At 38.6% G+C, this 22811-nt stretch overlaps 1 protein-coding gene across 1 annotated transcript in view; it reads left to right on the top strand.

Annotated features, from left to right (window-relative positions):
• Positions 1 to 14423, top strand: part of LOC134531630 (WD repeat-containing protein 81) — a 203950-nt gene extending 189527 nt beyond the window's left edge. Inside the window, exon 25 of the mRNA XM_063367388.1 lies at positions 7060 to 14423. Within this exon, the coding sequence (XP_063223458.1) occupies positions 7060 to 7291 (232 nt within the window). The 3' untranslated portion in view covers positions 7292 to 14423. The remainder of the gene's footprint in view (positions 1 to 7059) is intronic.
• The last annotated feature ends 8388 nt before the right edge of the window (positions 14424 to 22811 follow it).

The following is a 22811-nucleotide window of genomic DNA, read 5'->3' as shown; positions in this document are numbered from 1 at the left end:
GTGACTTTCTCGAGCATTGTGAATCACTACTTGATTATCGCAGATTATTACTCCAAATGGTTTGAATTAAGGGAGGTAAAATCCCAAGACACTGCAACAATAATTAAAATACTGAAAGAGGTGTTTGCTACCCATGGGGTGCCGCGGATAAAAAGGGCGGACAACATGCCTTTTAACTCTTTTGAGTTTCAACGGTTTGCACGGGAGTGGAATTTTTCAGTAATCACGTCCAGTCCCCGCTACCCGAAATCAAATGGCTTTGTGGAGTGGTTTGTGGGTGTTGCGAAGAAGATTATGAGTAAATGCAAAGAAAGCAAAACTGACCTGCAATACGCACTTTTAGAGTATCGAAACACACCGATTATGGGTTCCCCTTACTCGCCCTCTCAACTGTTGCTCAGTCGGTTAACACGATCAGTATTGCCAACACATGAGGAGCAATTAACTCTTAAGGTGGTCACTGATTTTCAAGAATTTCAGCTGAAAAGAAATGTTTTAAATAAACACAATTATGATAAGACAACCCGTGAGTCACATCAGATTTTTCACAAGGGGCAACATATAGCATTCTTAAAGGGGGATTCCAATGTATGGTCACCAGGTTTAGTGGTAGACATTCATGAGAGTCCTCGCTCAGTGATCATTGAAGATAAAAAGGTAACAAGGTTCCGGAGGAACACTAATCATGTCAAGCCATCTCATGTCGTGGAAGGAGAGAGAGAGAACAAGGAAACAGGACAAACAGGGATGAATAACAGGATGGACCACAGTCTGCGTGTAGATGAGAAAAGCTTGAGTAATGTGGGTGACCGTGCAAAGCGCACAGTAAATTCACCGAAGCACCTCAAAGACTATATGCTATAAATGTGTATATGTTTCTTTATTTGTGTGTTTGTTTGAAAGGGAAGGTGTGGTAGGGAAATAAATGTGACATGGAAATAAATGTGTTTTTAGAATGTTGGCCACAGTGCCAGAGAGTCATGTAAACTAAGTGGTTATGTACTTATGTGTAAGCAACGTGATGTACGATAGATCTCATTAAACGAGTGTGCGATGGCAGTTAAAGTGTTTTATTAGTAACACGATACAGTAATGGAAACAAAATTAAATGAAATTAATATTGAACATTATTTTTTGGTTTCCTTCTTTAAAAATTAAAAATTAAATTTAAAATTCAAAAATTGTGCCTGAAAATTTATGATAAATGGCACAATAGTGAAAATTAGTTTGTGTCCAAGAGACTTTATTTAAGCAATCAATCATTGAGTGTAACATCATTATCGAACTTAAAATATTTTTTCAGCACCAACCAAGTTTCTTCAATTGTTCATGTATGTGTCTTCTAGACTAATTTTGAGCTAGCGGCAGGTCTGGAGATTAACAAACCCTCAGTTCTGCAGTTTTCAGATAAGTGAAATGCCAAGGTCAATCAAAATGGTGATACCATGGGTATCAAGAGCTGTGGTATTCCCAACAAAATAGAACAATAGTTGTGAAACTATTGTACTGGGTAAGCTAAGATTAAATCTTCAGAGCGCATAGACCAAGGAGACTAGTGTTAAGCAAAATTTTATTCAAAAAACAAGATAAGAATCATGAACTTGATGAAATATTAACAAGAATATGATTATATCTTTCGGTTAACAAAGCTGTTGCTCTGCTACCAAACTTCATTGTCGGACATTATAACATGAGATCAACTACTGTAACATACCAAAAACTAGGATGAATACACAACTCAAATGAAACAAGAATCGACAACACGTTTGGCTTTGACAGGCTCATTGCATTAGGCGCTTACAAAAATACTTGAATTCATAATTTTATATTCTGACAATAACATTCTAAACAAGACTGAACTCTATGTTAAAATGATTTTAAATGTTATAATTACGAATGAGGACCAACTTAATTATGTATCTCAAAGGCCTTAATAACTTGGCTACCACAAAGCCACAATCACAAATGTTACAAGAAAAACACAATTAATATTTAAAAAAAGAGTATTAAAAATTATTTACAATCCCTTATCAACTTTAAAATTGATGAAGTAGCTAGTACAGAATTTTTTAAGGCGCATAAATTTACAATTATGACTATTAATAAACAATGGCGTATATTCAATGAAGCTAAGAGACTATCTGACCAGCGCCAGCGGTGGTATCGACGGGTTTTCATATCTCGTCTGATGTAGCCAAGGGCCAGCAGCTAGTCCTCACTCACCAACCCAGGGTTGAAGATTAGATAGCTGCGTGACTCGTTACCCAAGTCAGCGCCCTCGTCACCCGCTTGTTGCTTGCCAGCCTCTTCGCCCCAGCACCACGGATTGCAGTGAAGTTCTGCTTTTGTCTTCTACTGTAAATGGCCCCCGCTTCTGCGGGGCACGGCGTTATCGTAGTCGTAAGTGAGCCTGTCTTCAACTCACTGAGTTGAGTTTGGGCACAACTCCAGGATATCACATGCCCGCTGTTGTACATAACATGGCCTCCGCTTACCAAATCCTGTACTGTCACACATTCTGTGTATGGTTCCACTAACCTCGTAACTACTCAAATGAATACTCTCTAAGGGTGAGTAGTGTCTACTTCTTACATTTCTGTAAGCGTATGACCCCGTACGTCCGTTATATTTGTAACCCAAAGATTAGACAGGTGCATTCCTTGAAGTAAATTGTGTATGAGTAGGATAACTCACAACATAAATTGCCGACTGGAACTTATAAACCTCACCACCGCCCAAGCCACTCAAGTTATGCCAAGTCCAAACACCAGTATGACTCCACTACGTAAATTACGTTGCTACCATGCAGATACTGCAAATGACTAAGTCCCAACCGGGCAACTGCCCAGGGCGGCAGTTCTTAGGGGCAGCAAAATTTCTGGTAAGCTGTACAAAAAAGCATGGAGATTAAGTGTCAAGTTTCTAAAATCTAAATCTCCCACTCGCAGGGGAATTTCAATTGACATTGGCATTGCTGATTAGTTTCTATGCTATACACACAAAGTGGTGACTAGTGATGACAAAGTGAAACACACTGCAGTGGTGAGAATTGCTTAGCACATGATCATGAAAAACAAAAAAAAAATTAAGATCAAAAAGTGTGTTTTTTTTAGTTGTTAACTATTATTCACAATGTTACTAGCTGAGGTAATAAATAACTTGGTATAGTAATTTTACTTAGTTATTTTGTACTTAATAAGACAGCATTCTGGCATCGTGTTGTGGTTGGTTATGTTTGAATCGTTTAAAGTTTTCCACCTATTTATAAAATTTTCTTTTGTTTTCTCAGTTTCAGTTTCGATATTCACTGGAAAAAAAAATGACTGGAAGAAAAAGACTTAGTGGGGCTCAGTATCGATCATTGGCCAATGAAAAACAAAGAAAAGAAGAAGCATTAAAAAACATTCCATACCTTGATGTATTTATGGAATTTACCTCAAAGAGTGCAGGTCAAGAAGAAGAGCCCTCCGGAAAAAAAAAACTGATAAAATATGGGACTACATTGCAATGAGCGTGATAAAATAGAATTAAAAAAGTGACTTTTTAAAATTAAAACGTTATTTTAAAGATGGTACCACAAAATGTTGTACTAATGCATTTTTTCAAAGAAAGCTGGCGAACAATGAGATTATTAATAGAGATTACATACTTAGTATAGTCTGAAAGTCAGGGAACATTATTTTGTGCACCGTGTACTCTGTTTGGGGAGCATCAGACTTGACAGGACCTCATGGTATCTCGCCCATGAATAGAGTTCATGGCAACGAGACTGTGTTCTTAGTTTTAAAAACAGAAGTTCTGTTTTGACCAGGATGTATGAAATATTATTCACACAATTAGAAAATGAAGTGCAATACTGGCATAATGTATTAAAAAAAGTTGTTGCTGTTGTGAAGAAATTTTCTTTTCAAGGACTGCCTTTCCATGGCGATGATGAAGTACTTGGAAGTGTCCATAATGATAACTTTTTAATATGCATGGAACTCATTGCTGAATTTGATCTATTTCTCACTAGCCGCATGTCTTGATACTATAAGGATTCTGGAAGTGGAAAAACTTTGTACCTGTCTTTTGCTACATGTGAACAAATAATAAAAATTGTGGGGAAGAGAGCAGTTGAATAAATAATGACACAATTTATTGCAGCTTAATACTATTGTATCGTTGACTCGAGCCTGCAGTGACCATTTAAGTTATGTCATACGTTATGTCAACAAAGTAGGCTAGCAGAAGAGCGGTTTATTGAATTTGTACCTAATCCAGGACAGGGTGGTCAGGACTAGGCAGATACAGTAATACACTTTCTTGAGGGACATGCATTAGCATTGTACATAGGTAACTGCAGAGGACAGAGTTATATGTCAGGTATTTATTCAGGCTTGCAAGCTAGAATCAGAGCTCTCTCTCCTTACACTTTCTATATTCCTTGTTCAACGCACACTCTGAATTTGGTGGATTAAAGTGCAACAAGGAGTAACCAAGCAATGTCTTTTTTTGATATTTTGCAAGAAATATTTAATTTTTTCAGTGCTACTAGTCATCAATGGAATCACTTGAACATATTTTTCAGTAAAGAGAACTTGAGTGTCAAATTCCTCCATGTAACCCGATTGTCTGCTAAAGAAGAAGTTTGCAGAAGCTTGAACAAAGATGGTGAGGTAATCATCGGAGAACTGTTGTCAATCATAATGAATGAAAGTGAGAAGTCTTTGGTGAAATGTGAAGTTAAAGGCATAATGAAGAAGTTGTGTAGTCGTGAGACATCATTTATGACTATAGTTTGGGATTTCATTCTTGACAGATTCAATGTTGTAAGTAAGCAATTACAAACAGCAGACATGGAATTATCTACTGTTTATAATTTGTAAAGTTCTTTATTTAGTTGGTTTCTTGGAAGAAATGAAAATGTGATATGAAGTTTTCAAGAATCTGGGTCAGAAAAATTTTAATCTCTGTGTAACATTACTAAAATTGAACATGATAAGAAACACATTAAGAGAAAGAAAAGATTCTTTCATGAATCTGATTCAGACACTGAAGAAACTGATGAATAAGATGATTTACAGATATCCTTCCTTTTGATTTAGGATAAATTGATTGAAGAATTGAACAAGAGAGTTTCTTCCCATAAGGACTTCATTGAACCATTTATGTTTATGACAAATCTGATGATGTTTAGTCCACTTGAAATACGGGAAGCATTAGCAAGACTTCAGCAAGTCTACAGTTCGGATATTGAAGACAGAATTTGTACTTGAATGGTTACACTTGGGAAAGATACTATCTGATGTAAAGAATGAAAATGCATCATACTCTCTTCCACAGCTCTGCAAGATAGTAAAAGGTAACTGCCTTGAGAATGTTTACCCAAACTTAAACATAGCTCTACAAATATTCTTGAGTACTCCTGCTTCCAACTGCTCAACAGAGAGATTATTATTTAGAAAATGACAAATAAAGGATCATCTTAGTCATCTTGGTGTTCTTGAAATTGAATCTGACTTAACAGTGAAACTGGACTATGAAGAAATAATAAACTTGTTTGCAAATGACAGGGCAAGGAGAAAGCCCCTTGCTATTGTACTCTAATGTGAGATTGTACCTTCTAAAATTTAATGTAACTTTAAAATATAATGTATGTTCTGTGTATTAAGATGTTTTTGTTTGAATTTCAATAAACACACATTTATAGTATTTGCTGCTCATGATTAAGTATCCATACAAGTAAAGAAACATTCCCACATGTTATTTCAAGTCAGGAGCGGTAAAGGTTTCTTTGTCCAGGGGCGCCAGGAGTCCTAAATACGGGCCTGCATATAATTATTTCCCCTTACAGTAAAGTTAAACACTTTAGATATCTCTGTGATACACATTAACATGACCATCATCACAAAATTTTGATTTTGTTAACCACAAGGGTCTAAAAAGAGATGCAAAACAATGTCATGTTTGTCTTCTTATAGGAGCCTTTCTTCCAGTGCAGATGCAATCTCATTTGCCTCTCTTACACTTTGGATCTCAAGCCAAGTATAGTGTACAACATTTGTATTTTTATTGTTTTCTGTAACCTGTAAGATTGGGGGATGTTGGTTCTGTTGGCTTTCGAAACACACTGTTATTTGTCCTTCGTTCTGCTGTTAGTTTTGATGCATTTCATTTGGATAGCTTATGTTTACTATCGAGTTTATCTCCTAATGTGTACAGGTTATGTGTGGTTCTATGTCACTCACATCATACATCACTTCTTCCTTGCTGTTTTATTTGCAATGACCCTTCGACATTTTCTTTCTCTTTCAACTAGTTGTACTGGTGAAATATTCTCACTCATTTTAAAATCACAACAAACTGCAATCCTTCAATTAAACAAAATTAGAGTATCAAACTGAAAATATTTTTCATGACAGTGTGACAAACGGAAGGCAAGAATACTTTGCAAATGGGATATTCTAGTAGAGGGTGATTTACATATTATCTTGTGTAGAAAATATGTTTTGGAAAAACTTGCTTGCATGTCAAGTATTGAAAAAAAACTCCATGATATTAGATAACAAGTTTCCGATCAAATGAAACAACCGTAATAGATAGGCAAAGCACTACGGAAAAATTATAGTGAATGTGGTCAAGTGCTACTAAAATAGTGGACAAACTTCTGGACATCACTATATAACACAACAAATCTTATAAATAGTAACTACTGCTTAGACTACTGGCAGAATCAGTAGCAAAGTATTGGTTTTGGGATCAAGACAAATTTGTGTCATCTGAGTGATACATTAATATATAAATTCAAGTGGTCTATTATAAGAACAATGTTTTTTTTTTTTTTTTACTTTTGTAAATCCAATGCTAATGGTACTAATTAATTTTGGACACTTTCATGATTTTAACAAACTGTATTATAATAAATTTTTTTTATGTTCTGTGGCTTGATAGGGAAGTCCATACTTGAGTGAGTTAGCCAACAAAGTGAAAGCTTTAATAAACATGAAGCTAATGCTTTGATTGATTAAGTTAGTTTGTAAGTGACGAGAGGGCAAATCCTGGGTGTTTGCTGGACAGGGGCCCCACGGAGCCAGTGCACTGTCTCGGCACGTACGGCAGCGAGCTGATATCGGGAACGACCGCCAATCGCATCGGAGTGCACACGGCGGTGGACGAGGCGGCTTCCTTCTCGTCGACCCGCCTCCGCTCCGACACGTTCCGCGGAGTGCTCACCACGATGGCGGTGCTGCCTCTCAACAGGTTGCTGCTGCTGGGAGCGGACAGCGGCAACATCAGCCTGCTGTGTTAGCCCCGGCATGTGTGGAGCAGTTTCACGCTTATTTTAAAAAACAGTTTTCAATCATTTTTATTCCTAAAACCCACCCCGCACGATGCCCATTTTCTGCTATAATTGCTGTTATACCCATGGGTATAAAAATGTCCATAAAAGTTTGTATAGCAGAAGAGAAGAAAGAATTCTTAACTACATACTTACAATAACTATAATATTAACAAAAAACCAGCAAACGCAGTTGCCGACCAAAGCAAGCACATCAGGGAAGGACAAATATGTTGTCAATTTAACCAAATACTGAAAAAATATGAAAATTGCAGCTGTTTGTGTTAAAAATTACTCAATCTCGTGAATGATTTTTTGGTATTTTATCTTCTATATTTCTTTTGCAAAAAAAATATACCGAAGTTGGTTTAATATTTAAAAACAAATACAGAGCAATTTGGAAATTAACGCGAGTGTATTTTTTATTAGTAGGTTAGTTTCAGAGTCTAGTAATATAAAATTTTAAGGATACGAGGGGAATTAGGTTTGCTTTAATGTATTTTTACTTATGAAATATTTATAATATTACATTAATCAGACAGTTCATCTAGCTGATTCACAGTATTAATTATGCTAATTTCATTGTAATAGTAGAAGGAAATTGCTACAGATTTACGTATTTTATATATGTTACTTGATTACTTACTTATTTTAATACGTACTTTGAGAAATTGTAACTAACAATTTTTGTAACCTAGTGAGAAAAAGAAACATGCATGGTTTGCATAATAAATTTAAATATAAGGAAAACCATCTCACATTTTGGCTAACAGATGTGGGTTTCTATAAAGTGTTAGTTTATTCATTAAAAATTTATGGACCGTCAAGTCCTAATAAACGTTGGAGTTTTGATTAGAGAAATAATTTTGTGTTTTAATTACTGAACAGATAATTTAATTTTGTTTTAAGTAACAATAAATCTTCCTAGTATGAAATAATAAAACCAATGGTCTAAGCTATCTATTTAATAAGATAAACAAAATGTATGGATACATATTTGCTTAAAGCACAGTATATGTAATCCAGAAATCTGTTATTTAATAATAGGTAATAAAAAAAGATTTTGCAGTGACGAGGTTTTGAACCACATCAAAAATTACCCCTTGTACACCACGTGCTATGCCACTACACTACGGAGACTTACTTACTTTGAGGTAGAGATTAACATTTATTAACAGTGTAATGTATTTTCATTGTGTATTTTAAACTTGTGATTACTTCTTTCTTTGATTATTTTTGTTTACCATATATATTCCAGAGTAGTTTTACTGTCCTAAAGTTTAATTTGGCATACCATTACGTTAGTTAGGTCCCCTAAAGTTACAAAAGGGATTATATAAGTGTGTATATTGCTACACGTGGGTCTACCATCTTGATGACTTCCACTCATGGGTATAGCAGAAAAATAGAACATGTTCTATTATGGTTTTGGCTAAGACTTCGGGAATGAAAACTTTTATACCAGAGCCAGACCTATTGAAAGGGTGCTGTAATGTTGCCTACACAAGAGCAAGTGCACTAACAGAAAATAGGTATGAAAACTGCTAAGGAAATGGGTATCGTGTGGGGCTGGCTTAAAAGTCAAAGAAGCATTCATTTATTAGTTGCCATGTTTTCTGGCACATAAGATGAGAATTTTACGCAAGCTTGAAGATCATAAAGTTGCTACTCATCTTACATGTAAGCATGACAGGTCGTATTATGTGACTGTATGTACTTCACTGTTACATGCAGTCAGCACATCTGTTGGTACTTATTCTGCTGTTTCATGGAGTCCAGAGTTGGAATGATTGAGGAGTAGGAAGATTTGTTTCAAGAATGACTTGATATTCTTGTATCAACTCTACAATCTCCACCTTTATTTTTCATTGTTGTAGTTCTATACCTGTTGTGATTTATTTATGAATATGGTCTCTTTTTCTGTGCAGAAAGTTTTTTAAAACCAGATAGTTAAAAACTGTTCTCCTTCCAATTGTTTACTAATGCAGTCATATATGCCAGAAAATACGGTATTAATTTATCCTTGTGTTGGCAGTATTTTGTAGTATTGCATGATAAAATAAATTGTAATGTTATTCTCCCCACCCCCCCCCCCCCCTCCCCGCCACCCCTCCGCACCCAAATCCATCTTTATATTTTATGAACACATTGGTTCTTTTTTGAAGTTTCATTTATCTTCTTTTAATGCTTATTTATTGCCAGATAAGTATAATGTAATGTTTCTGTCAATGTTTAGTGTGAGTACCTGGATTTTTGTGTTTCAATGTTTTTGTCTTTTTTTCTGCCGTTTTTACAATGTTTTTTTACAGCTAGTATATTAATGGTATGTTGATTCATAATGTCATTTAATTTTTTACAGTTGGTTTATATTAAATAGACAATGGAAAGCAACTATTTTAGTTAATTTGTTACTATTTTTTTTGTAGTGTTTTGCATATGTAGAAATTTCAAACTGAACCAAACAAACTGAATATGTGAATGTGTGTGTGATTCCAAATTCATACATCACAAATTGAAACACTGTTCTTGTAATAATGAATGAAAATTTGTAAAATAGTATGTAGTTTTGTTAAATAATTGTTTTTCCAAACAAAAAGTATGAATCTTGGAAAATGTGCTTTTTTTGGGAATTTGGAATATCAGACTGTCAAATTTGGTATTTTTGCTGTACCTAATATGTCTCAAAATATGTATGTATTTTGTGTGGGTATGTTAGTTTAATTTTTTGCTTTAGTTTACACAGTCATTTAGCTATCAAAAGTTTATAAGTAGCCCTGGGATGGTTGGGATGAAAAATAATTTTTGTCGATTTATATGCTCACAAATAGTTGACACAGAATCTACAGTGACATTGTTAATACAATTATTGGAAATACCCTGCTTTAGCCCTTAAATTGCCTATTATTATTATTATTTTTTAAATCTTAGTTTAGTTATTTAAACTGTAAATATTGTCCATTGATAAAAAGTTATCAGTCAGTTAATTTCGATGCAGATACAATTAGACTTTGCCTGTGTGCAGTTCAGTTCTTGAGAAACTTAATAAGTAGTGAAGTGTTTTCCGTGAACTATTATTTCAAAATAAACTAAAATTTGAGTTAACGAACACATACTATTTGTTTGCTATGTAAAAAATTGTTCTTTAAGAGCCGATTACTCTAAAGCTGAACTTCATTACAGTTTATAATATAAAATGCAGAACGAACGAGAGAGGAACTGGCCAGTCTGAAGCGTTAGTAAAATGATTCATGATTTCAGGAGTCAAAGTAATCAGAAATCGCAGCTGCGGGTTTTTACAAGAAATAACAATAACTAATCAGAGAAAAAGGTTAACAAGAATAGTGGTGGGAGTTTGGGTTAGCAACTAACAAGTATCATGTTACTATTATTATTTTTCATTTATAGTCTAAGTTTTGTTTGCGAAATCTATCGGCGAGGTCGTTGAAATGTGTTCATGCACATTTTTGTAACAGCTAGACGTCTGGAATTTCAGATATCGTAGCCTGCAACGTTAGGCCGGCCGCCTAGACTTACGAATACTCAAAGGGATGAATGAGTTATGACTCGAGATGTGCCAGATCCCATTGTCGGTGGTCAGAACTAAAGGAACAAAATGAACAATCTTTTGAATGAATCATTTCACAAAACTGATTCAAATGAATTAATTTAGTCAATTGAACTGTTCGGCCCATCACTACTGTAAGGTTTGTTTGCTTTGTTTCAGTTTAAAGCTAGAAAGAAAACGGTTCTTGTAACACTGACAGTTCATTTTAGAATTGTTTTTATTGTGCGTGTCTGTGTGTTCCAAAATAGAACATGCATCTGTGCATTGGAAGTAACCTTAATCTATTGAGTAAATGTGTCATGTTCTTTTTTTTTCAAATTGAACTCTCAATATCTTTAGACCGTGGATTTAGAGGCAAGCCAAGTTGATAGTACCGAGAAAAAATTAAAGTTAAGAAGCAGTCAGGCACTACATACAACAAATCTAATCTTCTTTTTTGTTTGCACTGGAGGTACTTTAAGGTGTTAAAATATTTAACTATTGTTTTTAATTTTTGGTATCTGGAAATTGTGAATATAATGTTTTAGGGGCATTACATTGGGGAGGAGGTGGTTTTTTAAAATTACATTAAACATTTGAAGTGTGCTCTCAGGAGTAAATATGCATAATCTCCATTAAGCATTGATAAGGGGAGAGAGGGATGGAGGGTGTAGAATGAGATCCTGTTAGCTCTTGTGTGGCTACGCTCCTAACATTGACAAGTATTATTTTCAGACTTTGGTTCCAAGGGCTGAGATCAGAATGAGAGGACGGTAGCAACCAGTAGAATCAAAGTGATTAATTCCCCTAATTCCTTCCTCCTCGTTCCTGCCTCCTAGTTCCTTCCTCCTCGTTTCTTCCTCCTTGTTCCTTCCTCCTCGTTCCTGCGTCCTCATTCATTAATCCTTGTTCCTGCCTCATCATTCATTAATCCTTATTCCTGCCTCCTTGTTTCTGCCTCCTCATTCCTACCTCCTCGTTCGTGCATATTTCAAAACATTTGTATCTTCCTCATGCTCCTTTACCTCCATCTTTCCTTAACCCGTGTAATGATCTCTGTCCTTATGAAGCTAGAAGGATCCCTGAATACAGTTGTATTTAGATATTTCCTCTTATGCTGCCTGTTATATTGGCACAAACAGAAACTAAACTATTGATTCTGGAGGATTCAGTTATCGATGAGAATACCTGTTCACTATGACTTTATCTGAATTGGTGAACTCTTAATTTTGCAACTACTTTTGATATGGAAGGCTTTAATTTTGATGCATTCATCATTCATTTGTTTTGCACTTATAACAACTGAAAAATCTGGTTGATAAAAACCTTGTAAAAAATTAGTTTCAACTTTTCCCAATTACTACCTTGTGTTATGTCATAAAATTCATTTCTCAAATGCTTCAAATAAAAAAAAACCTTAGTTCAACCATTTATAGTTTCCATTGAAATAATCGTGAAAAATATTTCATATAATTTTTTTAGTTAAGGGCAATTTTTTATATTTATTTTGTTCCTCAGATTTTTAAACAGGTAAAAAAAAAACTACACATATTTATATCTTTATATAAAGATTAAAATGAACATGGAAAACTCATGATTTTGTATTTTGTTTTGTTATAATTTTGTTATTTTCAACATGTGCAAAACAGGAAAACAAATGAAATAAATACATTATCATTTTTTATTTTAAAAAATCAGGTCACATTGCTATTTTGTCTGCAAATATCATATACGTATGACACAGGAAGTTACCTGTTTGGCAGCTAGCATATAGGTTGTACTTTGTACATTTATATGCAGAGTTTCATATTGATCCTTTTCAGTATAACAAATTATATTTCTTTGGTAAATTTTGCTTGTGTATTCTGACATTAAACATATCAAATCTCATGATTTTGAGAGTTCACTGTATTTGCTTTAAGGCAACAGTTTACAACTTCAAAGTTTCATTTTGTAGATAAATTAATATAATTTTTATTATTTCAAAGATGTAATGAAAACATTCCAAAGTGTTTGTGAATTTTTTTTAAAGATATTAAAAATTTTTGTATATTGTTAAATGTAGAGATGGGCTGAGACTCTAAACGTCAAGCCAAGTCCAGCGAGTAGTTCAGCTTAACATGGCTCAAAAGTTAGTTTATTTTTATTGACCAGACGAGATTCAACAGTATTCTTCTTTAAACTTAATACATATTTGGCATGTACAAAAACATTATATCATGAACCATAGAATTGCAAATTCTTTACAGTAAATTTGTATTTAATTTATTACTCTTTATATTTTCCTGTAATTTACACAGTTTTCTTAAAGTATATATATGTTTTTGCTTGGTTATGCTTCCTGAATAGGTATATCCCGATATTTACATCTCACAAAATAAAACAGAATCAAAGCTATTTTGGAATTAAAGGCCAGCAGTGAGTCATTTGTAACACAACAAGCAAATTTTAAAAAGAGAATACTTTAATCTTTAATGTCTCTTACGTAGTTTTTTCTACTACAGCATCAAGAAATCTTTTTGATGTTCGTCACGAACCTAGCAAAACAAAAAGTGATACTTTTGTAATTTTTAATTTCCATCTTTGATTTTCTGTTCAAAATAACAGGTGTCTTTATTTTTGTTCATAAAAAGAGGTGGGGGTCATGTATTTTGCATCTAATTCCTACCATTTTGTAATATAAAAAAAAAGATGTTTGAAAATGCCTATGCATTGACATTTTTGTGGTACGGAAAGTCATTACTAACCAAAAAAAATGGGGAAAGAAAATGATATAACACCAGAAGTTCCTTCCACTTGGTTGTTGGTGTCGGGACTTTTATAATTTATGTGTGGTTTTTGAATATTTTCATTGAATGATGTTAAAATGTCATATTTTCTGTGAACTAAAAATATTTAATACTATGTATGTTCCTAAATAAGACAAAAACATAGTAATCACCATAGATGTCAATACAAATTTATGTGTTTAAATTATACTACTTAGTAGCAATTGGGAAATTCTATCAACATTAACCAAACATGATTTTTATAAGTAAGTTGCTGCATGCATTATTTAATTTGGCATTCAGTATTGTCTTATAATCTATTATAATCCACTTAATTTTCTCTGTCTCAAAAAAAAACTTCTGCATCTACTCATGCTTGACTTGTTTTTTTATGGTTTCCACTAAAATAATTAATCTTGTCTGGACTCCATTTGACAGTATCAATACTAAACTCAACTCAGCTTACAAGTTAGGAGACTTGCCCATCGCTAGTTATATGGTTTCATATAATATTGTTTTGATGATTAAGCACTTTGATATTGTGTTGATTTTTAGTTCCTATTTTTTGTAGTCTATAGGTAAAAATATTTTTTAATATGATTTTTAGAAACCCTATTAATTTATGTTACAGTAATGATTAATGTGTCATGTACTGCAAGGCATATTTATTCTAAAGTAAATCCGCACAAATAGATTTGGTTAGTTTCACTGTGTGAAAAACCATACTTCCAGTATTACATTTCCATCAATAAGTTTGTATAATTGTAACTAAAGCATTGTGGATAATAAATTGCATACAATAAAAATATTTAAAAGAAATAATTTTTTATGCATTTATTATGTATGAACTTTATGTAACTAACCATCATATCTGGCATAACATAATGCTTCAGATGTCTAATAAGTGAATATGTCCCGGTGGTTCCCAATAATTACATAATAAAGTTGTCTTTGTAAGTTAAGCATTCATGAAAACATACTGGTTTGTAATAAATATTAGCTTTGTAATAACTAGTAGCCAGAAATAACCAGAGGTGGAACCACTGTGACAAACATAAATTTAAGTGATATACAGGCTCAACAATAATGCCTATTGTCGCATTACTAATAAGGCGCAACGTACCACTGGTGTGGGATGCATCTTTACTTGACAATTCGAAAGGGTTACTGCTTGTGGTGTGCCTGGCTGCTGTTTGAGCTGGCCCTATGACAATGGTCTCGGCAGAGTTGGAGGAACGGTCTGATGATTTCGGGCCGATATCCCCAGCGTTCTTCGAGAAATCCCTGCGAACTGCCTGGAGCAGGCTTGGAGGGGTGGGTTTTCCTGTTAAGGGGAGTCGGGAGTGTGGGTGGGCTTGATGGGAATCGGAAAGAAGACTTCTAGCTTAGGAGTCATGGCTAAACTCCTCTGTTTGGCCACGGCTGTGTCTTGGGCCTTGGCGTAGATCCAGGGGGCCTCGTCGAGAGAGTTCCTTTCCACTGGAATACGTCTCAATTTCGTGGGCGGGGGGGGGGGGGGGGGGGGGGGGGGCACGAGTTGGACTTGGTGTGGGGAAGCTTCTTTCCCCCGCCTCGGTACGAGAAGGGTATCTGCTGATATACTCACTCTCAGACTAAGTGTATGGTGGCTGCTGGGTGCTGGTCCTTTTCTGGAGCTGGGGCTAGCTGAGTAGAATTTAACGAAGAAGGGTTCCCAGTGGACGCCCCTTTTCCCCAAATGGATACACACGGGTTCAGCCAATGGCATTTATTGTCACTTGCTCACCAGATTTCACGACAGTCTCCCGATACACCCTGGTCTGGGATTGATCGTTTTCTCCTACTCTGTTCTCACACACTACATACTCTGTCCCTACTGCCTATAGCGAGGCGAACCTAACTAGTGTACTGGACTCTAACTCAGATTCGTACTTATCATGTGGGACTTGTTGCACTCCTGTCAGAGAAGTGTCTGCCATGGCCGGCAGACATGTGTTCCGGACCAGTCAATGCTTTCTTCTCCAGCACTGTGAGTTTGCACAGGGCTGCTGCGATGCCTCTAAGGCACCAACTGCCTGAGCTATTTTTTTTTCTGGCATTTTGTAACAATAACACAAAAATTAAAGGTTTCCTTGCATGACCATCACACACAATAAAAGTGATCCTTCATGCTTTGAAATTCCCCTTGAACAATGAAATAAAGTATTTTGAACTTCTGAATGATAAAACTAAACAATTTAATACCTACACAATAAATGTCCACAGGTTACAATTAATTTTTTTATACAGCACCTTGAATCACACTATGATGATGCTCAACTTCAATTGTGTTCCAATTACTTAATGAGCATAACTTACGAACCAAATAGAATAAAACTCAGAATGTACATAGCCGTAAATGTGTTTTTTTTTTTTTTTTGCTAAATAACACCCCGTAAAAACCACTTTTTTTCTCATTGGGGTCGTTTCGTAATGGCTCTAGCTCTAAGACTGATGTGTCCCTGGAATCTGCCAGGGGCATTGGAGAGGATTAGGTGGAGGTAAAAAGCTCTGAGGTTGACGCTTTTAGGCATCGCTGCCGAAGAGCTCTTGTAGGCGGGCGGCGAGCCTGGCATAAATGGTCCTCGATGGTGGGTCCTGCGGTCGATGGTCAGCTTCCAGAATCTTGGTGGGCGGCAGTCAGGAGGAGGAGGAGGAGGAGGAGGAGGAGGAGGAGGAGGAGGAGGAGGAGGAGGAGGAGGAGGAGGAGGGATCGCAATGAGGAATAGGGTCCTGATAGGACGGTCAATCTTAGAGAGGAGTGTGGGGGAATAAAAGAGGAGACTCTGCCATTGGGAAAGGTATTGGGGAGTAGGGAACAGGCGGGAAGTGTAGGCATGTTGGGGGCTGAAGACAGGACTAGGCTCAACCAGGCCCACTGGTGCTGTGAAGTAACCATGCTGGTATTGGGCTGGGAGCTTCTCCTCAAGCTGACAGGCTTGACCAGACCTCTTCTTCATGCAGGAGGAACGAGGGACCGCTATCCCCAAGGGTTACTGGCAGAGGGAAGGAGTGCCCGTAGTACTCGAGGGTAGCTTGAAGAGAGGAGTGCCCGTGGTCCTCAAGGGTTTTTATCACCAGGGTAGCAAGGGAGAGGAGGTAAATAAAAGCCAAAATTTATAGTAGTCTATTTCCCAGATTTCTCTGGGGTGAGAATCTCTGACATGACCAGTTTGTCCAAATAATATATACAATCAAGTTTGAGGGCATACCGGTGTTACGATTTAAATTACTGGTGGAAATTAGTGGGCGCCACCACGTGAGTGGGCACGTGGACCCGGCTCGATACTGTTACTCAGGGCGTTACGTGGCCCGTGTGCGGCGAGATATTAGCCCTCCTGATATTTAATCCAGCACCTGTTCCTAACCGAGCCCGCTCTCAGCGTCGGACACGCTTCTAATTAACCGCAGTGGGCTCTTAGGGCGTCCCACATGCCGCTGACTGGGTTAAGGACCCACGTGGCCCCCCCGGAACACAAAGACATGTTACTCAATCAAGTTGGTTTTATTTACTCACGTTACACACCCTTATACACTCCTTCCTTGATACTGTTAGAAAATGCCCGAGGCACGAATCGATTTAGGTGAGGAGGCGAACCACGCACGTGGTCGCCTCAAGTCGTTACTTATTACACGGATGACTAAAAACTCTGGAGAGTATAAGAATTATTAATTAAACCGTCTCTCCGACCGAGAGAGGCCCCGAGGATCGAATGAAAACGATTTGAATAAATTAACTTAACAGAACTACTTCTCGGTGAAACAACGGTGATGTCCTCGGGGTGTCTGCAGAGACGTCTGCTCTCGGCCGGCTGAAGAAGGAGACTGGGATGAGACAAGGGCTTGTGGCAGGCAACATGGCGCCCTTCGCGCCGAACACAATTACCGTTACATCTCTGCGACTGCGTGCCCCGGGTTATTATTGATAATAACATGAACTCTTTATAAAAATTAGCATATCACATCCATGACCAGACCGTCTGTAATTATTACTTATGTGGTAGAAAATAGTTTAAATCAAGTTATATGCTAGTTCCTTCGTCGCCCGCTAGGGAGCGTCCTTGTCCGTGCTTGCACGTATATTATTACGAAAATATCATAAATTAATGAAACAAAAGGCACTCACATACATAATCGTCGTGACACTATTTTGGGGCGAAAAGAAAAGGGTTACAATAATTATTAATACATATAGGGGTGCGGCGCACTGCAGCTAAGCGCCCTCTTGCTGGGCTACCAACACACGCACACACGCACGCACAAGCGGAAGGTTTGAACAGAGATGGTGGTGTTTGGGTGGTGGCATATTGGGCTAAAAGGGGGCCGCAGGCCCGGACGACGTCAAGTTGTACGTGGGTCTCTGACCTGAATTTACGCAATATACTGGATTTGGGCATGGTACTTGTTTATATAATTATACAGTACACTATTAGCATATGGTAATTGCAGTCATTGCCCTATATGCAACTGCAGGTGATGTCACAAGTCAATACATAATACTTTTTAGGAATAATTATAACTGCCATCTATAGGTGAAAGTGGTACTAAAACTTGCTGGTTTCGCAATATTTTTTCGTGGTCGTAGTTTCCTGGAAGAAAAACTATTGTGTCTTTCTACAGTTTTGCTGGTGGTGTGATGGGTGTTCTGGGTTTTACCACTGGGACCTTGAGTGGTGTGTTGGTAGGGAAATTTTCCTTGTATATGCCTGGTTACCTCATGTAGACATCTCAGCTGGACCTTTCATAGTTCCGTTTGGTGGACCTTCAAAAGTTTTTCTGGAATTCAGACATAGGTAGAACACTTGTCTGTGTTTCCCCACTATTGGATAAGGTCCCTGCCAAATAGGGGCGAATCTGGCACAGAAGTTACGTTCTTTGGATGACATTGGGTGATTCTGCCAAAAAGAAAGATCTTCTATTTTGAGCACTGAGTTAGGCTCATCTCCAGGAGGTGAGGACTGGGTCTATAGGTGGTATTAGGACTGGTGGTCCCTGGCGACTTGTTGTCTGGCTTTGGGAGCTGGGCTTTCCCGTGGGGGTCATTCGTTGGCGCAGGCTTGGGTGGCAGGTGGTTCCCAGGACCGCATTGTGTCTAGTCTGCAGCGAGAACAGTATAGTGTGGATGTGAGAGTCCCATTGATGGTGGTCTTCACGGAGCTGTAGACGTAGACCCGTCTTAATTTCTTGGTTTCTCCGGTCAGTTGGGTTTCCCCGGGGGTGGTATAGAACAGTAGTCCATTTTTTTATTTGCCACCACCAATAGCAGGTATTACCCTACTGCTCCCGGTGAATTGTTTCACATTATTGGTGAGGATTTGTCGTGGGTATCCCCAGCTGGAAAAGAATTAATTCTCAAGGGTTCTGATCAACTTTGGTGTCTTGGAAGTTCTCAGGGGGAAGGCCTCTACCTATCGAGAGAAAAGATCAGTAACTAATGTTTGCAAATTTATTTAATGAATTTTGAACTTTTTCCTGAATTTCTAGGTTAATTATTACGAATTTCCAATATGTAGTCTTGATGGCTTATAGGATGATGGTAGTAGAGGATTTAAATTCTCTTTAAGAATTTTGAACATGGTTTATTGAAATTAATATTTTTTACATAAAATTAAACATTATTGCATCGAACGAGTATCGAACCAAGGACAGGAACTTATAGAATAAATCTGTACATTAATTGTCAATTTTTTTGGTGAATTTAGGATTTTTTCCCGAATTTCTAGCTAAATAATTACACGATTTAAAGATGGTGTCCAAATTCCAAGATGGCGGGTGTCACAGTAATAATAAATGATTACTGCACTCTAGCAGGTAAGAATTCAACTATCATGTCGTCAGTGCACTCTAGCAGACGAAAACAAGATGGCAGTCTCCAGCGGATGAAGACAATATGGCGGACATGACATCATACCAGCTGATGATATATACCTTGGTAATGGCGGTGGTAGGTCAGTCTGTAGGTGGCTTCTGTGGAGGAAGGACCTGTTGTTTTTTTTCTCTCTTAGTGGTTTCGAACCAAGGACGGAAATCGATCTAATCAATCGGAATTTTAATGAGTTAATTTTTTGATGAATTTTGGAATTTTTCCCGAATTTCTAGCATTGAAATAACAGATTTTCAAGATGGTGGTCGTAACGAAAAGTGCAACGGTGTTTTTAAAGATTTTTATTATTTAATTCGATTGATTAATTTTTTAAAATGATTTTTAAAAAATTTCCCGATTTTCTAACATAAAAATTACGGATTTTCAAGATGGTGGCTGTAACGATAATTGCAACAGTTACGTCTTAATACAAGATGGTGGTTCTGGCTTGAACATGTGATGATATTATTACTTCAAAATAAAATAAAAATACAATTCCGAATATGCATATTATTTTTATATATACCTTATTTAATTCTCAGTCTGGTAAATGTCTCGATGGTCGTGCGGTTAAAGGCGTATGTTTTCCAACCTTGAGATCAGAGCTGCGATGGTTCGAATCACAGCGCTTCCAATGTATTTTGCATAAAAAATTTAATTTAATATGTCGATAAGGACCATAATAGCTATGGTAGGTAATGGAATATCGACCTTATGTGATGAGACAGAGCGACACTGGCGCTCCAGGAACAAACAACAGAACAAAGTCGACGGTATCCAAGATGGCGGCCTCCAGCAGAACAAAAAAAAATCAAGAGCGACACTGGTGCTCTCTAGGAACAATCAAAGGAACTAATTCGACGGAATCCAAGATGGCGGCCTCAAGAGGAACAGAAAAAAATCAAGAGCAATGCTGGCGCTCTCTAGGAACAAACAGAAACTAAGTCGACGGCATCCAAGATGGTTGCCTCCAGTGGAACAGAAAAAAATCAATATGACGACAGAGACGAAAATTTCATCATAATGAGTGGGGCGCTCGATTTAAAGATGGCGGATCCGAAAGGGCCGCCGGGGTCAAGGTCAAAGGTCAAGGTCACATTCATCCAAGATGGCCACCGTGACGTCACATTCAGAGATGTGGTTCGGCACCTCGGCACCGGACCCTGGACCCTGTGCCAGGAGGAACCAAAACATACTACTACTGGCTAATACCATCCTGGATTTTTACAGTTATTCGGTTATCGCGGAATCTAGGATTTTACTATTTTCAATATTAATTTCGGCCGCAACAAGGAGATTTATAATTAAGTAATTTTAATACGTTGCCAATCTGCGTTATTGTAATTCCTAAAGTTACGCGGTGAATTTTGATCTAAAGTTGCGTCGTCAAAGATTAGGTGGACGGGGAAATGGTCTGACGACATGTCGTGTACAACCTCGAGTTCGAATCCCGTGTTGACACGTTTGTTTAGGGCGATATCTAAAATATCGGGTAAACTATTGATTCTGCCTCAGTCGTGTGTTGGCTCTGAGGGAGCAAGTACATGATAGTTTTTATTAAGCTGGTGAGTGTAGAGTAGTCTGCCGTTCGCTGTAGCGCGCCTGCAGTTCCACTCTATGTGTTTTGCATTTATGTCGCCTACAGCGAGGAAGCTCGGGGCCGCCCCATACAGAGCGTCCAGATCCGCCACGCTGAGGGACCTACCAGGGATCGCATAGATTGAAATGAGTTTAATTTGTTGGCGGTTAATAGTTAAATTAATTCCTATTGCTTCTAGATTTTGAAAATCGGGGATCTGGCAGGCAGAGTGTCTGATACTGTTGTGTACTGCCAGGGCGACTCCGCCGCCTCTGGCATCACGGTCGTGCCTGTAGATAACATAATTTAAAATGGTTAGCCTATCAGTCGGTTTTAAGTGTGTTTCACTTATCACTGCTATTTTTATTTTATATTTATCCAGGTGGATTATTAATTCCTGTAATTTATTTTTAATGCCGCGTGCATTCCAGAATAGGAGGGAATGTAACTTAAAACTACTGGCCGGGTTTGTGTTGTGAACCGGGGCCGCATTATTCATCGCCGCCATGGATGGTGTCGACGAGCGCACACACGCAATCCATGGTTGCACGGATTTTATCGGCCATGGATTTCGCTGGGTCGAGCCAGATTGCCAACAGTTGGCACAGTGGGCCGATGGAATTGCGCAATTGAGTGTTGGCACTTATGGCCTTATTGTTCAGGAGGAAGGATTGGACATCCTCCAGGTGTGGCACCTGCTGTCGGTGGCGGGTGTGGGTGGGGGAGGGGGTGACACAGGGGCTGTGTCAACAACCATGGTCTGGGCAGCTGCTGGTGGCGTCACTCGTCGCGGGGCCGCGGCGGGTTTTTCCTTGGCCGGGGCACCTGGGGTCAGTTGTTGTTGTTGTTGCCTGCCGTTGCCGTTCTTGTGGCCCATCCAGTTTTTTTTGGCTGCTTTTGTCGCGGCCTGCGCTGCCAGGGATTGTTGGCGACAGGGAAGTCCAGCTCGATGTAGATGGGTACGCCGTGGTGTGTTAGTGCCTCGAACCTGTTGTTCGTGTACTGGGTGAAGCCCTGTGGCGGGGAACGCCTCGGGGGGCCAATGGTTGGTGGCCCGGGGAACCGAAGAAGCCCGGAGGGGTCACTGTTGGGACGCGGGCTGTTCTCGCGGATGTCGCGGCGATACTGCTGTTCGCGTGCTTTGCGGACCTGGGGGGGAAGGTGCCTGCGGCTTTCCTTTTTGTAGGCACTGCAGCCCTTGTAGTTGGCGCAATGCTGCTGCTGGCAGTGTGTTCCTGTTGCCCGGCCAGAGGGCAATCGGGGGCGCGGTGCGGGCCACTGCACCACCTGCAGACTGGGGCGGCTCTACAGCCCTTGCCGACGTGGTTGAACCGCTGGCATTGCTACCCTGGCTGGGGCCTGAGGGGTGGCGGTAGTCGTCGACGCGGATCTGCATGCCAGCAAATTCTTTCAGGGCGCGGATTTTCTCGGCGTCGTACGTCTGCGGCACCTCTATGACAAGCGCGTCGCATTTCTCGCGTTTCTGCCGGTTCTCAAAAAACCAGCAGTTCTGTACCGGCAGGATAGCTGCAGCGAATTCCTGCTGTAGGAAGTCATTGGGCGTGTGGCGGTGCACACCACGCAGCACGAACTTCTGAGGCATCTCCTCCCACTGGATCAGGACGGAGTGCTGAGCGCCGATGGTCTGAAGGGCCTTAATGGCCCAGTGGCACTCAGTAATATTGGCCGTGTGGACCATGAGTTCGTCGCGGCCGTGG

The sequence above is a fragment of the Bacillus rossius genome, chromosome 5 (assembly GCF_032445375.1).
Source record: "Bacillus rossius redtenbacheri isolate Brsri chromosome 5, Brsri_v3, whole genome shotgun sequence".
Classification (NCBI taxonomy): Eukaryota; Metazoa; Arthropoda; class Insecta; order Phasmatodea; family Bacillidae; genus Bacillus; species Bacillus rossius.
This window is presented reverse-complemented; position numbering and strand designations above follow the sequence as displayed.